This window comes from Pyrus communis, chromosome 15 (assembly GCF_963583255.1).
Source record: "Pyrus communis chromosome 15, drPyrComm1.1, whole genome shotgun sequence".
NCBI classification, from domain to species: Eukaryota; Viridiplantae; Streptophyta; class Magnoliopsida; order Rosales; family Rosaceae; genus Pyrus; species Pyrus communis.
The window spans coordinates 18,061,426-18,079,951 of record NC_084817.1 but is presented as its reverse complement, the minus strand read 5'-3'; the positions used below and the strand labels follow the sequence as shown (position 1 = coordinate 18,079,951).

At 37.3% G+C, this 18,526-nt stretch overlaps 1 protein-coding gene across 1 annotated transcript; it reads right to left on the bottom strand.

The window, feature by feature from the left end:
• Positions 1-5,011: 5,011 nt before the first annotated feature.
• LOC137717125 (uncharacterized) lies at positions 5,012-17,314 on the bottom strand. The gene is made up of 4 exons (XM_068456429.1): positions 17,145-17,314; positions 16,750-16,859; positions 6,304-7,008; positions 5,012-6,201 (listed from the first exon to the last, which is right to left on the bottom strand). Exons 1-4 carry the CDS (start codon positions 17,312-17,314, stop codon positions 5,012-5,014), a joined length of 2,175 nt encoding a protein of 724 aa, XP_068312530.1.
• Between the last annotated feature and the right edge of the window lie 1,212 nt (positions 17,315-18,526).

Below are 18,526 nucleotides of genomic sequence, written 5' to 3'. Positions count from 1 at the left end.
CCCTGGCAAAATAAATTAATTATAAACAATCATAAAACAAAATATTATTAAGAACATGGAAAGAAAACACCTTGTAAATAAACTTCAATTGTCAATCCAAAGTAGTGTGTCTCCTCCTCTAAATCCTAATGTCTAAATAGCCTTATTTATACTATTACAAAATAAAACCCTACCTAGAAAAGGTCTTAAAATAAAACTAGAAAATAAATTAAGATAAACTAGGAAACAATCTCCTAGTCAAACGTGGAGAAATCTGCCACGTTTTAGACCTAAATCTCCTCCAAATCCAACCCATGATAGCCTTTTTTTCTTTTCTTTTCTTTTCTTCTTATTCTTCTTTTTTTTTTTTTGGGTCTTTTGAACAAATAATATCATTTACACTAAGGGTGGGGGGAGAGAGTAAGCTAAGCCTCACAATGAGTTACCAATAACGTGGTTCAAATTCGCCTTTGGCGAGAATCGAATCTAAGACCTCCCACTTATAAGTGCAAAGGAGTACCATTAGACCGTAGTACTAAGTGACATGATAACTTGTTTTAAAAATTAGAACAATCTGAACACATCTCCAGAAGGGGCCGAATCCAAAATAGGCCATCTTAGGCTCCAAAATTCGCAATTAAGCCCAAAACATTACATTGACAGCACTGGGTGCTGCTCCTTTATTTTTAGTGCCAGAAAATAACCGCTACGTGGAAAAATCTAAAATTTTGATACAATCAAGCTAAGCGACTCACGAACATCCTCCAATTAGAATCACTAAAAAATTCCACCATTTGATCACTTTTTTCTCATGAGGAAGTTGAAAGTCCTTCGTTAAACATATATAACAAAGTATCAAAATTCTCACAAAATAACCAATGAATTATAACTGAGAACAAGGTAAAATATTTTGTATAATATCAACTCATCAATTACTGTTAGCTCACACTTCATCAATGTGTACTAAATTTTCAGTCAATGTTCACGCTATGCCATTTCAGTTAGACAGCTCTACACATAAGTTTGCCGAAGAAGGGATTGAGTCGAGGAGTTTGATACCTTGCAGTTTACCAAAAAATATTAAGTTTGTAATATATCAGAAAGGAGTCAAATTCCAATGCTAGTCGGAGCCGTGACAAACCTCATTCGCTTGTCTCACCACCACAATGTTCGATCTTCTTGACAAGACGCATAGCTGGTGTGCGACCAAGTGGTGGCAGTGGCCAACTGGGATAAGAATGGATCACACAGTGCACATACAAGTCTTCCCCAAAAATATTTTAATAACAATAGTAATAAGAGCAAAATACATACGAGAAAATTGTTTGGGCCCACCGACTTTAGAGTCCAATTTGAAATCCTATCTGAGAGCTCAGAGGACCACCTCACTTCATATCTTAACATGTCCGAGGGTTCAGGCCACGTAGATGATCAAATCCAGGAATACCTCTTCCCCTTAAATGCCTAGGTACGCATCATCTGACATGCTAATATCTCACTACTATGATTGTGTGAACCACCACAAGACATACCTAAAAGGCCACCTACCAACAATGACAGTCACTATAATCACCAAATGATCGATCTACCCCTACTTCATCTCAACGATATGACTGAGGTTGCCTATTCTCCACTGCCTATAAATAGAGCCATAGACCTTCAAACTCAAGACCTTCGTCATATTCAATCTCTACGATTCAACAAAACCTTGAGTGATTCTTCAATCAACCCAACTGCTCTTCAACACAAACCCAATTGCTCTTCAGCAAAACTCTCTTAGCTATTTAGCTACAATCTCAAAGTTTTCCCTTAAAGCAAACACTACCTACGATCTCTCAGATCTAAAAATTTTACAACTCTGCCACCCCGTAATGATTTGGTTTATGTGTGCAATTCTAACCACCCCAATTGCCTCTCATAGGCGTACGTTTTGTACTAAGTCTAATCCCATAGCAGTTATCTCGGTGGATCCTCTAGGATTATCTTGTCATTCATGATTTGAATCTTACTAGAGTTTTATTGCTTTCTTTACATTTCTGGATAGTTTACATTTCAAGTCATGTAGGTCGGCCCATCGTCTTAGATTTCACTGTTGTAAATGTTTGTAATCTTGACTCCATCATGAAATGATTACAATTTGTTTTTCGTTTTAGTTTCTATTTTCCTTTCATTTACTTTTTTAAGCAAGCATACATGAAGTTACATGGAATTTTAAGTCCTTGTTCACTCGGGACCCAAAAAAAAAAAAACCTAAATGAACCTGCATCCCACTTGGTTCATAATAATTTGGTTAAGAAGTCATATTTACGCACAACTTTCACACACATTCAAGCACGAACATTGTTTGTTGGAAGCCTCCAACAATGACACGCCTTCTCTCTTTCTCTCGAGCCATCTTGTGACCCTAGACAGAAAGCAGCACCCATGACAAATAGCCATTGAACACACTCCAAACTCTATGCTGAAAGTGAATTTGAATCAAATTTTTATAGCTAACCTATTTGAGGTTTAACTCGCTTCCCCACCCCTTAATGTAGATATAATTTATTGTAAAAAGGGTTTAGGAGTGCTAAGTTGGACTGAAAATTTTCATTCTGCCGTTATAATTTTCGATGAAAAACCAAAAAAAGAAATAAAAACAAATTGGATGAAATTAGACTGCATTGAAATGGATACAAGAAAAAACCATGAAGAAATCATTTCATTGATAACTTTCACGTAATGACCATGAGAAAAAAGAAAGTCGTAGATACATGATAATACATTTTCTTTCCCACAATTATGCCTAAAAGCCATCGGTATGAAAAAATAAAAACACCTTCATGCATGTAAATAATCACCCACATGAGTACAACCGTACAAACCAAAAGCCATAGAGAAAGCAAGTACTCGTAACAAATATTCTACGTAATTAACAGTATACAAGTGCACACACAACACAGATACGTTGTTCTTCTTAAGAGTATTGTATGAGAACACATTTCGTTAAACAATTGCAAAAAAGACATATGGAATACAGTCTGTTTATGGTAATGGTTACTACATATTTGTATGGTAACGGTTCACCTGAAGATTTAGAAATTCATTTCCGACAATTGAACCTTTTCGAACTATTTCTTTTTAAGAACCAAAAAGATTTGCGCCAAAATAGCAGATGCTAAGAAGTGCAAAAGACTGATATCCCAAAAAAGTGCCGCGTCCTTGTCAGTTACTTTTTAAGTAATTTATACTCTGTCAATGTAGGTTTGGTTTCGATAGATGAAGTGGGCATTTATTACCAAATTTAAACACACAAGTACTTCTATTTTCTTGGATTCGTTTTAATAAGAAAATGAGTGTATTAACTTTTACCTATAATCCATGAGTGCAAATTGATAAAAAGAACTAAAATGAATTAAATCTCACCTGAGAGAGTAAGTAGATGCTGGTGCATCTTAATTGGTCTCTAAGTAGGGTTACATAATAAGTGGGGAGCACTGCTAATAATCGCACATGACGCTTGATGAGATACTTTAGTTGCTTCCAATGATGTGTTTGTTGGGTGCATCAAAGCTTTAACCCCACAAATGGGATTTAAGCAACAAATACAAGTGGTGTACGCATTGCACTAGCAAGTGACAGTAATAAGCAATCAAAGTCGCATGCCCAACGTGTTGGTGGGAAAGAAAGACATCTTTTATTAATATGAACAAAAAAACTTTTTATTTATTTCTGTTTAGTTGTTGATGGAAACAGCGAATGTGCAAAACCAATAATCCATAAGCACTAGATTTCTTTAGGTAAGAATGAAATCGCATACTCTGCCCTCTTTGCTGTCGATCGGATGTGGGTGAACTCAAAATACATGTGATCGATACACATGCATTCGTAAGTACTTGGATAATAGAGATATAGTATGTTCACCATAAAAAGAGAGATAGTATTTGGAGTGGTCGGTCCCCTACTATCGTTATATTAGGGAGGATATTTTTGGTTGTGATGGTGGGAGCTCTACTCTTACTAGACATTGTAAGAGAAGCAACTTACTTGTAAATGCCCACTTGAAGATATTCGTAGGTGCTAAGAAATCTCTTTGCTTAAACAAGTTTTTAGGCCAATTAATAAAGGGGACCAAATTTTGAGCATATGGACGTCTCAACTTTATGTGAGCTGTTCACATGTGTAGGCGCCAAAGTATTCGAGGACCACTGGTAGGCGCCAAAGTATTCGAGGACCAATGGTAGGCTTACAGGCTACAGGTATACGTTCATAGTGATTGCTATATCTAGCAATGATTAATGGTCAATTTGGGACACATCCAGCGCTGATATTAACAGCCATAGAAAATTTAGGCAGAGAGGGATCGATAACTTTCTTCGATCATGAAGTGATTGTTACCTCTTTTGGCTGCACTGCCTTCCAATTGGAGTAGGATTCTCTCCCTCCCCTCCTTTCACCGTTTTCTTTTTGTTTTTCTCTCCATAAAAAAATCAATACAAAATGTTGACGTGGTTTAATCGTACTTGTTTAAATAGGATGAGAGGAAGAGGAGAGAGATTAGGAGAGGAGAGAATCCTCCTCCCTTTCAATTTCCCTCATATATCCAACTTTCACGAGGATTTCGTAATCTATAAACCATTTTTCACAAGGTGGTATTCAAACTTGTAAGAGATAATGCATGTGGTTAAATATCCTAATTGACACATCCCGACCCAGAATGTTCACTAGAACTCCGAATCGAGCTGTGCTGGCCGACACCTGGAAGGTGACGAAGCCATAAAGTATAATGATGTGGAAAATGTGAATAAATTTAAACCTAAAAGTACCTAAAGACAAGAGTGTGCTATGAGAGAGGATGAACCCATTTCACATGCAATGTCAGAGCATAAGTAAAGTACAGTAGTGTGGGTAGTGGCGGATCCAGGATTTTAAACTCGGGGGGTCCCAATAGTAAAGGTTAAAAAATTTATAGACAAAAATAACATTGAAAAGTTAAATATAATACATTTTATTCAAAAATCATTTGCATAACAATATTACAAGCTATAAAATCCTAATTCAAGCGTCCACGACGAGGTTTCATGGTCTGAAAATGTTCCATGATAGCTTCATTACCAATACATGAAAAAACATCTTTCTCAATGTAAACAACTAAGCTGTCACTCAACCATTGATCTCCCATTTTGTTGCGAAGTGGACCCTTAATGATATTCATAGCGGAAAATGCCCTCTCCACTGAAGCAGTTGCAACCGGTAAAACCAAAGCCAACTGAACAAGCAAATATACATATGCAAATGTTCGATGCAACCCTTTCTCCACCATTTTCTTAGCAAGCTCATTAATTCCCCGCAATTGAGAAAAATCATTATCAGAACGCACAAAATGAATGTAAATATCAAGTTGATCTTGAAGTGCCGATCTATCTCGATCCGTGAAATCTTTAGGATACATATGAGCAAGGCGAACAAGCTTCTCTTTATCAAAAGCTACAAATGAATCATTCGGACTCAAGCATGCCAAGCAAATAAGCAATTCGGTATTACCTTCAGCGAAGCGATCATCTAATTCTGTAAGTTGGAAATCAATGACCTCGAAAAAGAGCTCCACTTTGTAATGATGATGATTGGTCTTTCTTGGAGCCTTACGCAATGACCTCCCTTGAATGACATATAAATCATCCATATTAGGCACCTCAATTTCATGTTCAACACAAAAAGATGATACTTTATCAACCAAAAGATCAAAATTTTCATCATTCCTCATGCAACGTAGTTGTTCTTTACATGTCTTGACTAAAGCCATTGCATTCACAATCTCTTGATCTTTTTTTTGCAATGCTTGTGACAAATCGTTTGTAACTCCTAATATGGATTTCATCAAAAAGAGGAGGAACACAAACTCAAAAGATTGTAAATCTTTTAATAACCTTTTTGCTTCACCAGCACTATCATTGTAGCAATCTTCAACAATCATGTCAAGCACATCCACCACAGATGAGAACATTGTAATCAAACTAATCAAAGCACCATAATGTGAATTCCACCGTGTATCCCCAGCATGTTTGAGACTAGTTTCTTGATTTAACCCTTGCCCCGTTTCAAGACAATCATTTTCAATAGCTTTCAAGAGATTTTCTTGTTGTTTCTCTCTAAGTGCATCACGACGCTTACATGAGCATCCAACAACATTTACCAAACTATTAGTCAATGTGAAAAAAGCGGCAACATCGGAGTTTTTCTTTGCTACGGCAACAAGAGCTAATTGTAGTTGATGAGCAAAACAATGAACATAAAATGCACAACTTTCTTCATCCAAAATTTTTTTTTTAAGGCCATTGAACTCACCTCTCATATTACTCGCACCATCATAACCTTGACCTCGTAGGTTGGAGTAGCTCAAGTCATGTAGTTTCAAGAACTCATCAATGGACTCCTTTAGTTTACTTGAAGTTGTTTGGGTAACATGTTGGACTCCCACGAACCTTTCAATTACTTGACCTTTGTTGTCCACATAACGCAAAATCACCGCCATTTGCTCCTTTGTTGAAATATCACGTGATTCATCTACCATTATAGAAAAGAATTTACTCTCTTTCACTTCTTTCATAATAGCCTTCATAGTTTCGAAGGCACATGAATTGACAATATCTTTTTGAATTGAAGGAGCTATTAGCTTGAGATTTCCCGGAGCATTTTCCAACACAACTTCCTTTATTTTCTCATCATGATCTGCAAGGAATTGCAAGAGCTCTAAATAATTCCCCCTATTATTCGAAGTGACACTTTCATCACGGCCACGAAAAGGAAGGCCTTGTCGCAACAAGAACTTAGTGCAATCTATTAATGCATTCAAGCAAAGACGATATTTCATACACTCTTCTTCTGATTGTTTGATCACAACTGCTTCAATATGTGTCTTTTGGTTCATTAGATAACTAGCCGCTTTTCTAGCTTTATTGTGGAAACTACCAATAGGACCAACATGTTTGTCAAAACATTCTCTTGCATTCTTCCATTTCTTAAAGCCTACCCCAGTGAAGGCATCGCTTCCTAATTGTGAAAAGTTGATTTTAAAGAGATAACAATGAAGACAAAATGCCGCATCTTTAGATATACTATACTCCAACCAATCATATTCTTCAAACCACGAAACAACAAATCGTCGCTTTTTCTTTGCATGCAAAGTGTATGGGAACTCATACTTTGTAGGCCTACAAGGTCCCATTTGCAAATATGCTCTGCGGACCTCATCTTGAATATTAGAAGGTGATGCGAGATTTACTTGACACTCAAATTAAACCCTCGTTTGACAATTGTAGTAGAATGGATAAGTGAGGGATCGTTCTAGACCGGGGATTAGGAGGGCTTGCTAAAACCTTCTAAATTGGCTTAAAAACATAAAAACTAAATTAAAATACTCTTAACAAGACTACTATGACTCAGAAAGGCTTTGAAAAACTCAAATTGTCTAAAACAATCAAATTGACTCAAATAGAAGCTAGAACTTGATTTAGACGAATTTGCAATTGTTTATGACTCCAAAAGCTTAAAGATACAAAAATAAAACAAATAGGAATGATTAAGACTTAACAAAATAGGGGGGGGAAATTGTGGTTGGACGATATTAAATTAAAAAGACAGAATATAATTAAAGGCAAAATGTAAATATGAATGTGATAAAAATATGGATGATGGAATAGCCAAGGGGTTCTTCTCCACACATGTTACACTTGCAAAACAAAATTGATTCTCAGTTGGTCTTTCGATAAGTTATGAAACTCAATGCTCCAAGTTAATTAGGTCCGCTTACATTAACTGTCAGATTTCCCTAGATTCGTTGGATTGAATGGAATACGCATTACAACCAATTTATTCTTAATCAAAGTCCCTAACTATGGAATACGCATGATAGAGACATTCAACAAAGATCATTAAGTTCAACGGAAATCATAAACATTGACGAGGCATTCGTTACTATGGAATACGCATGAAACTTATGCCAAGAATTCGTTTAACGCGATTGTTTATAAGCAACCTCCACTACTTGTGAATATAAGTTCGTAACTATTAGGTGAAACTCACTTATATTCTAGCGTCATATTCATTCAAACGGTTAAACAAATTGAATCCACAACTTATAAAATTCCAACCAAAAGTAATCAATTCATATTGCAAGCATAAACATGTATTTTGAATCACCCCCTAGCTAAAGGGGTTTTAGTTCCTCATAACTTTGAAATCAAAGAAACGCCTAAACATTCCAACAACTCAAACGTGAATTGTACGAACGTTTAGGCACTCTTCTCTTCCATTCTCATACGTACAAAACAAAGAGAATTAAATTTAAACTTTGAAATCAAAGAAACACCTAAACATTCCAACAACTCAAACTTGAATTGTATGAACGTTTAGGCACTCTTTTCTTCCTCGTTGTTGTAGCACAAGGTCTAAGGTGAGCTTTGGGGATTATGTGAAGTGTTTTGGAGGGATGGGAAGTGGTTGGATAGTGGCTGCAATGAAGGAGAAAAACTGCACAGAAAATGGAAGGGGAATTGCGGCAATGGATGTGTATTGGTGTTGTGTGAAGTGTTGTGAATGGAAATATGAGATATGAATTGAATGAATGAATGCTAGGGTATTTATAGGGGTAGTGGAGGGAACATATGGCTGTTTGTTTAAGTATTTGTGTGGAGGAATGATGGAAAAACAGCTAGGACACATGTGAAAACTGGAATTGCACAAGGAAAGCAAAGGGAACCCACGGCATTGAGTGTTTGTTTGATGATGATGCATGTGATGGGTGGGAACAAAAGGGGGAAACATGGCACAAGGGGGCTTGAATGAATGATTGAATGTGCATGTGGATTTTTAAAGAATGAGTGGTGGTGTAATGATGAAGTGAATGCATGTGAAAATTAGCTAGGAAAAGTTGTGGAAAGGCAAGGGAATACACGGCATTAAGTTGTTGTTAGTGTGTGAATGCATGTGAATTAAAGCTAGGGTGAATGATTATGTGTTTGTGAATTATGCAAGATTGTATGGATGAATGATTAGGGTCTTGTAAGGGTGGGAATGCATGTGTTGTGCATGGTTGTGAAGCTGGAATTAAGGGGGAAAGCCACGGCAATGAAGATGGGTGCATGTGTTGGATGATTTGTTTGTTGGTTAAAGCTTGTGAGTGAATGATTAAAGATGTATGTGGATGAATTATACAATGGAAAAGTATGGGAGTGACACTAGGTTGAATGATGATGAGTGCATGTGAGTTGAAATGCATGTGGAATGAAGATGGAGAAGGTGGTGTAATGATGCATGGTTGTAGTTTAGGGTGTTGAATATGGATTTGCATGGCTTTTGAAGTGATTGTGGGTTTTGGAATTGGAAGGAAATGCATGGCCTTGGGGTTGGTTTAAGAGAGAATGGGCTAGGCCCTTTGTTTTATGTCCAAAGTGAATACAAGGTCTTCAAATTCGTCCAACACTTTGGCTCCAATCATATGCTATCCATTCCAAGCCCAATTTTGCTCCAAAATGCTCCAAAATGCATCTTTTTGCTCCTTTAGCCATATGAACCTAAAAACACACGAAAATGGCTTAATCTACTAAAACAACTATGAATTAACAACAAAGATGCACGAAAACAAGCTAAGTAAGTCGCCTAAATATGCTCCTATCAGAAGGATAGTCCTTCATTCGAATTCTTTTTCCCGGGTCTCTCTCAAGATTATTAAAATCAATGTCACACTCATTTTGTCTTGAGCTCGAACTACCCGAACAAGTAGATGGTGCTATTGGCTTTGGCTTGAAAAATCTTTCCATATTTCTTATTTCTAAACTACACATTTAACCAAAAACACAAAACATATACCAATCAACCAATAAACAAAAATTCCATCTAAATTTCAATTATAAAATGAGTATACAAACATAAAACACATCAACAATCATATCAATAATAGACTAAAAATCTCCACCAATATCTAATATAATTTAATTGAGATTAGATTAAAATACCAAAAAACTTACTTGAATTTGGAACCAAATAGTGGTGGCTTGGAGAATTGAAACAAGTGGAGGTATAATATTGGAGTAATGTAATTATAATATTGGATTGGGTGGGATTAGAAATTTAGGGGTTTGGGTGAATATAAGAAAGATGGGGGGATTTGGGGGAAAAGCAGTGGAAGGAACGGGGAAAGGAGAAGTGAAAGGGACGACAGGAAAGATGGCCCATGTGGGGCTAACTTTCAAAAAGAATATGTAATTGGTGGACCAATTTCAAACGTTGATTTCATTGGTTTAACAAAAAAAAAAAAAAAGGGCCAAAACACTGCGTTTTGGACCAATTTTTTTAATGCCCTGTTTTCTTTCTTCTCCCCTGTTTTCTTCTTCTCCGTTGCAACCTGCAACAGTTGCAACCTGCTGCTGCAGCAACACAGACAGTCTGCACAGGCCTCGTGTTCGAGTACGAGGGGTCCTCCGGAAAATTTCTAGCAACATTTTAGGATGGCCGAGGGGTCCTGGGACCTCCCAGGACCCTCTGTAGATCCGTCCCTGAGTGTGGGTAAGGATCATACTCTCAGAGGTAGCCACCTATACTAAGATTTGCCAAGAATCCTCGTCGATACGAACCTTCAGTAGTTAAAACCTGGAGGGGTGCAAAAACAAGGGTGAGTGGGCCTAAAAATAAAGTTTTTAATAAAAACCTTTTGAAAATGTTATAACCCCTCACCGTAAAACCCGTATAATTTTCCAAAAAATAATAATACATACGTATATAGAAATCATGCTCGAGAGTAGTGAAAACCGAGTATATGCCATGTTAAAGTATCTCAGCAATAAAATAAGTAAGTCAGGTGAAATAAATCAATGTAAAATGATATGCCAACCAGAGTCACCTAACGTGACCTGTACGGCTAAACCTATAGCTCATTAACCAATTCCTGCACACGAGTCGGAACCACCTAATGTGGTCTATACGATAAGGTTGGGTGTAAATAAGTACGCTCAAGTGCTACGATCACGTGAAGGCTGTGCGAATAATCGTGGGTTACCCAAGAGTCAGAACCACCTATTGTGGTTTGTACGACAGGGCTGAGCACCAAACTTGGATCCAAGGTGAGCGTGCGGTGTGAGGGGTGAACATCATGTGAAGGACTATGCCCTGGCCACAGGCGGGAGCACTAACATCGGGGTGCAGGAAAATAAGCTCTACATGCCCCTACGTATAACCATAACCAATGCAACCACTAAGATTATACAGTACTCACCTGAAACTTACCTGGCCTCTGCAGCATCATACAATAGTATGCATATACATACCAATGCATATAATAAAATGAAATGCAAGCATGACATGGCATTTAAAAGAATACGCTCGTTTCAAAACAGTTTATGGGAAAATGTAAAGCATATATACGTGTGTATTTATAGAAAACCAAAAGCCCAATCACCTGGAGTCTACGCTATAACTCCCTAGCACAAACATCAAGGCATCACGAACGATCGGTGCCTAGAACAATTATCAAATCATGTCTTAGAATTCTTATCAATAGAACATATAATTACATATCCTATTCGGGAAGATCCGTACGTCGGATTCCCGATCCGTAAGTTTCTAATATCCTCAAATATTACGTATTATAATGTATCAAAGTTTGGTGACGATCCAATGGTCGGATCATCAATTGCTATAACTATCAAGTGGCAGACCTTAATGGAATTACATTCAAACGACAGAAATTCGTCAATCGGACTTCACCAATGGAATCAAGGTATTCAAATTTAGCATCGGAAGGTCAGGGGACGTCTCGGCTCACGCACCGCCATAGGTGGCGGTTGGCCGCCCTAACTTGCCAGAAAATTCAATTATTTCTAAAAATCCTCAAACTTTATAGGAATGAAGATCTCAATGAGTTGAGCAACTTTCATACCTATGACTAAAGCCAATTTGGCCGGCAAAAGCCTTAATTTCATGAAAACCCGATGGAACCCTAGGTTTGGGTGCTTCTTGATTCGCCATCTCCGGTGCTTCACCACCCCTACAATTGATTGGGCTTTGTTCTAGGTCTTATGGGGAGTCTAATGATGGTGGTAATTTGTGGGAATAGCTTCAGGATTTTGGGATTTCTCGCACGGACCCGTCGTAGACGGTTCTTCACCCATTTGCAACAATTTTCTTCTAAATCTGGGGTGGAAAAGGAAGAAGGAAGGGCTAGATGATGTTTGGGAGTGGTGGTTTGGCTCAAATCATCGGAAAAACAATGGATTTCGTCGTAGAAACCCTCCGGCCACGACCTGGTCGCAAGTCGCACGGGTCAAGGGTTAATTCTGTGCTTCTCGTTTTTATCCCTTCCCCTTCTTTCCTCTGTTTCTAATTGGTCATCCTCTTATCTCTCATTTTCTAATTGGCCTCCATCTCCCTCATTTATCTCCTTTATATCCTATCTCCACCGCCCAACTTTTCTTCTCTTTAATCTGGGCCACACACGTGGCTCCCCAGATTTTAATCCAAAAATTTGGAGTATTCCATAAAATCATAAATTTACAATTTTACTCTCGACTTCATTCGTTAATATCTCCTTCGTTATAACTACAAATCATGATCCGTTTGCGCTCACACCTCCGTAGCGACAAGTACTACGAGAATACACTAAGAAAATGAAACTTACGTGACACGACACAGCAATCAACAAAAGTCAACACTTTGTCTCGAAGGGTATTTTTGTAAATTCACCTTTTTAAAATTATAAAAATCATAATAATTGGAGACGGGTTGTTACACTAATGGATAGGTTATTTGGTTTTTATTCATCCGTCCCGGATTCAAAACTCTCAAATCTCCTGAATTATTGTAATAATTCTGAATGCTTTCCTCCTCCTTTTGATAATAATAAAATTATAAAAAAAAAAACTTTTAAGAGATAATGATTTCATACTTTTCTTTTTTCGTGGTTGTCTATATTCCCATGAAGTATTAATACTTTTCTTTTTGTGGATGTATAGAGAGACCAACTATTTTTTTTTTTTTTTAACAAATGATATTATCTATACTAAGACCCTCTCTAACCCTTGGGGATAAAGCTTAAAAATTTAAGTCATAACCTAGAAACTACTTTTCTCCTCAAACCCTTATGATTTTAAATAATGATTTTAGCCTTTTTTTTTCAGTAACTTTTTTTGAAAATAAAATTTATGTAGATTATCCTAATTTATTTTTATGAATATTTTAATATAAAAATATTCAAATTCCGATAAGTAAATGAAAATCGTACAAATAAATAGGTATTTATAAAATTTTAAGTGAAATTTGATTTAAATAATTTTCTTATATTGTTTTAGACATTAGATTATAAAATCACCGTTAGATTATAAGTTAAAAAAAACTAAAAAAAGTTTGAAATATAACAATTTGGTGTGTCCTGAATAGTTTAAGCCTGGATTAAATCCTGTGTTTGGGGGGGGGGGGGGGGGGGCGGGGAGGACCGGGGAACTAGCTCAAAAATATATTTTGGGAGGGGTAGGCTTAGCCTCACAATGGACTAGCAATAATGTGGTTCAAATTCGCATTTGGCAAAAATTGAACCTAAGACCTCTCACTTATATGTAAAGAAGAATACCACTAGACCGTAGTACTACGTAGCGAGAGACCAACTATTTAGACCAAAGAGAAATGCTAAGGAGACTCTATCAAAGTGAGACTCTCTATGGACTCTCAGTTACGACTAACATTAAATGTGAGGTGGCAGAGAGTTTATAGAGAGTTCCACGTTAAGAGAGTCTCCTTAGCATTTCTCAACTCAATTTTGTAAACCATATGATGTGATCGTTGACGATTGTATTTTTACTTAAGTTTTTATTAATGTATTTATTTTCTTTACATGACACATCACATGATTTGCTCAAATTTAAGTGCAACCTTCCCCAGTAAATTGTCAAAGTTTGAGACAAGCGGTCTAACAGATACTTAACATTGATTAATTCAGCAAGTGTGAGGTTTCATTACAATAAGACCTAATCCAAATAAGTTGTAGTCTGGTAGAACAATATATTATATGTTGTGCTTTATATTCTCAAGTTTACGAAGTGTAATTTTAATAGTCTTTAGCACACTTTCTTACATATGAATGAAACCAATTAACCAATTCCCCATTCGGTTTATCAAGAAAAACATGCGACTACTGCGTGCTTGGTAAAGATGGTAAAGACCCAATATACGTGCTAAGATAATTTTGTTAGGTTTTTTCCCCTCATTATATATAAGGCCTCCAACAAAAAAGTACACTTAGGTTCGAATTACAGATGTGATTCGTGAATGAAATGAGTTGAGGATTACTAGAACTCTCAGCAATAATGCAAGATTAATAGGTCAGCTTCTACCTCTCAAGCTATTCTATAGAATGTAGAGAACAACTTGTATATATTAAAATAGTTTACTATAATGTTACTTTTCAATTAACACAATAAAATAACATTACGTCAGAAAAAAATTTACACATAATATTGCATTATTGGACTATTCTTATAGAAAGTAACTCTCATATAACTCGAACTAATGAGCGCCTAGTACTTCCTATATTAGCCCATTTTTTGTATAAAGTACTTACCATATTAGAGACAAAAAGGTAAGTGCACCGCACCTTTTCGCATCTCTATCTCTTAGGTGTCAAAAATTGAAGTGAGTATATATAGCTAGGTTAAGCAAAACATTGGACATTATAGACAGAGCTAGTATGGAACAGTATCTAGTTAAAAAGTAAATCCTAAAGATTGTAATTCCATAAAAATTGACCATATAGAAACTTATAATTTCCCATATCTTCCTCTGTTGCTAATAATAATTGATTCCTGCTTCAGAACAATTAGCTCCGGGATGACATTAATCTATAACAAATAAAAGATGCTGGAGTTTTTTCGACCCCGAAAGGCCCAAAGGAGCACAGACCCAAAAGAAGTCAAAATCCAAAGAGCATGGAAAAGAGAGGCCGAGCGATTCAAGGAGCCTATGGCTTCCGAGTCCCTCGTCAGCAATCAAGCCGAGCATTCCTCGGCAAGTACTTTCCGAGCACAGGAAGGTGAGGTAATCTTTGACAACTTTTAGGCACGAGGCCTGGGAATAGAGGAGGCATGCCTACTCAGATGTCAACTACAAGCCACGTGATAACTAAACGGGAAACAAAAGGGACATAATGGCTGACATGTGGGGCTCTTGGGTATGAAATCTTACCAACTCCTAGGCCGAGCAAGGCGTTCAGCAGCCTCGTCCCAAGAAGGGGCACAAGTGGATTTGTGAGGAGGTTATCTCGTCGCCACATGTCAGCCAAAGAGGAGAAGGACAGCTCGTAGGTCATGTCAATACATACGGCACTTACTTTAAAAGTAAACAAAGTATTAAAACTCTAGTGAGATTTAGGCCATGAAGGGAAAGACAATGCTAGAGGAGTCCATCGAAACCACTAGTGTCGGATTGGACTTAGTACAAAACATGCACCTCAGAGAAGAAGGCTTCGTTGAAGCACTTGGGTTTGTGTTGAAAAACATTTTGGTTGACTGAAGAAACACTAAAGATCTTTTTTGATTTTTTATTTTTAAAATAAATCATACAGATTGAATTTAACGAAGGTCCTGAGCATGAAGGCCTCTAGCTCTATTTATAGGCATGGCAGAGAAAATAATCTCGATCATATTGTTGAGCTGGAGCAGTGGTTGATCGATCATTTGACTCAGTTAGTGACAATAATTCTTGGTTGGTGGTCTTTAGTTGCATCTTGAGGCGGCTCGCATGATTGCAATAGTGACCTCAGTGTTTGGGATGATGTGTGGGTATGCTTTTAAGGGGGCGAGATATTCCTAGACTCTGATCATCTGCGTGGCAAACAAATCTTGGAGAGAACTGTGTCCGAGCCCTCAGACATATTAGAGAGAAATGAGGTGGTCGTCCGAGCCCTAGTTTTGGGCTTCGAAGTATATAGGAAAAAATCGTGTGAATTTTATAATAAATAAAAATAGATAAGCCCTATAGCAGACCTTATTTTAATTGTGTCCTAAACTTTAATATGTAAATTGATAAAGTACTATGTGTTGTGGCCTATATTTAACTGAGAGGTGTGGCATGAAGAGAAAAAGAGTGGAGAATAGACTTGAGGAATTATATGTTAATTCCCCATTCCTTGAGCCTTTATTTATAGTAATAAGGAAGACAGAAACTTAATCTTCAAGTAATACAGAGTCTATTAGGAAAGATCTTCTAGATCCCAAATGATTCTTAATCTATCTCTACTTACAATTTACACAATCACAATATGCATTAGAACATATGTCACAACACTCCCCTTTGAGTGTGCAAATACTCAAGTAGATGGCGCATCAAATATTCAGGCAAATATAGAAGTAGTTGATGAAGTCGTCTCATCTAGTCGGCATAAGTAGTGAATGTAAGTCTCAAAACAAACAGAAGAATGCATGGGTGGTAAAACTCACAAAAACTTGCTATGGCAAAGCCCAAGGTGCGACAAAAGCCCATAGTCAAAGGAGAAAAGTGAGAAGTTGCATTAAGTCAAAACCATACGTCTTTGGGACGTAAGTAGAACGTGCACAAGGGTATGACCAACCCAAGATGGGTGCCTTGTCAAAACCTAGTCAGGTAGCAAAAACCCAGTCGAAAAAATGCGCATAAGCATAGGGAAAAAAAGTACATTAAGGTCAAGTGAGAATACTTCTGAATACTCCCCCTGAGTTTGATAGAACTTCCAAATGAAACTGCAAGGATTGTAAGTGAGAAAGTTACGCATACCAATTCCTCGGACAAGCGTCTGGAAGGTAGACATCGACAGTGATGTCGTGTCGAGGTTGACAAGGTTGTCTGGGATCAAACTGCGTGACTTTAATCTTCTGATGCTCATGCTGATGTAGACACAATATGCTTAGGGTTGACTTGTTAGATGTATCATGATATGGTCGATACATACGGTGTAATCTTCATGGATCGTTATTGGGACTCAACGATAGATGAAAATCGCAAAGAGTTTGAATATGCTTAACAAGAGTTCTCGACCATATCTCTCACGTGATGAGATACAGTGAGTCTTGAAACGGTTCAAAGGTTTAGCAACTAAAGGTTTATATCACGGACCTCCAAGATATTGTGGTGTTCCTTAATGGTAAAGACATAAGCATTCGGGAACTTACCTTGTGCAGTCAGATAGATAGTTTGATTCAGCAAATCCCACAAGATAGACATCATTTTGAAGATCAATGGGGTGTGATCTATGCTGAGATGCATAGGAATAGATAAGCCCAAATCCGTAGTAATGGAAAAACGCTTTAACACCAAATTTGGTGGTGGCGTGTAAGTCCATTGCTACTTTATGCCAAAAGATTATCAACACATAAGATGTTTGATCTAGTGCATTGAGCTAAGTACAACAAACGCCAATTGTACATAGATATGGTTGCCTCACGTTCCAATATCGAACCTTATGCTTAATATCCTCCGTAAAGATCTTATTTGCATCTAACGTACAGACGATCAGGGTATACTCGAACATAACACCTTCTGGGTCTAGTTCTAGTGGTGGACCAGAATACCATCAAAATTAGCTCAAAACTTCAAGTCGAGGTGATGTCGAGTTTGCCTAAGATCATTCATACTAAAGTCTGACTTCATCTGCAAATGAGTTTCTCAACTCTAGCAATTTTGAATTTTGTACATGCATAGGCATTAACTGATCAAATATTCACTTAGACGGGTATACCACATCCGTCCGGATGGTTCTGGATCCGTAAAATGGAGGCTTCATCAGAATCGAAAGAGTGTTCTTGTGGTCTAGAACTATTTGAATCAGTACATGTAAGTCATTTGGAAACTCCATGTAGGTTTCATATCAGGATCCAAGAGATACTACAACTACGTTAGTAATGCTGCAAACAATCACAGGGCGTATGAGAGAAGCCTTGCGCCAGAAGTCGTCATATCGCACTCCTTCATTCATCTTATTCATCATGAATTAATTCTTTTAGTAACCAATTAGTTCTTCATTGACACTAATCAATGGAACGCAGTTCGTTATCGTCGTTTTTCATTTATGTCGGTAGTAACCATATAAATGAAACATCATCTATGATAATCTCATTCCAATTCCATATCTCATCCAAACTAGTATATTGGACCAAGAACTTCAAGTCTCGAGAGTAATCCAGATATAATCTCATGAGATGCAAATGATTGAGATAATGATCAAGGGGCGGATTCAATCGTACCATGTTCCTCTACTTTTTGGGAGGTGAATCTTTCAAATCGAGTGATTTGCCATGTTTCTAACATAGGACAGATTGATTGGCTAGCTGCCAATGTACGAGGGTCAAACACAGTAGTGGCATTCCTACTTTCAAGGATGGAAGTCCGTTGTACATAGGCACTTTTGCAGTTGGTATATGTGATCTCGTCAATTTTGCTAGATCAGATGAAACGTCTGGTTATACTCTAATGATTTAGATTGGGATCAAGTTGAGACATAGTGGGGACGTCCATGATAATTTGGATTATTCTTTAGGAACGTTGACGTTCTTAT

What these genes read in the sequence shown, in the direction of transcription:
- LOC137717125 (XM_068456429.1), bottom strand. Translation starts at nt 17,314, where the DNA reads ATGGACTTACACGCCACCACCAAATTTGGTGTTAAAGCGTTTTTCCAT. An exon ending in TATCTATCTGACTGCACAAG is followed by an intron (nt 16,860 to 17,144) that starts GTAAGTTCCCGA and finishes TGTCTACATCAG; the next exon opens with CATGAGCATCAGAAGATTAA. An exon ending in GACGCTTGTCCGAGGAATTG is followed by an intron (nt 7,009 to 16,749) that starts GTATGCGTAACT and finishes TTTCACAATTAG; the next exon opens with GAAGCGATGCCTTCACTGGG.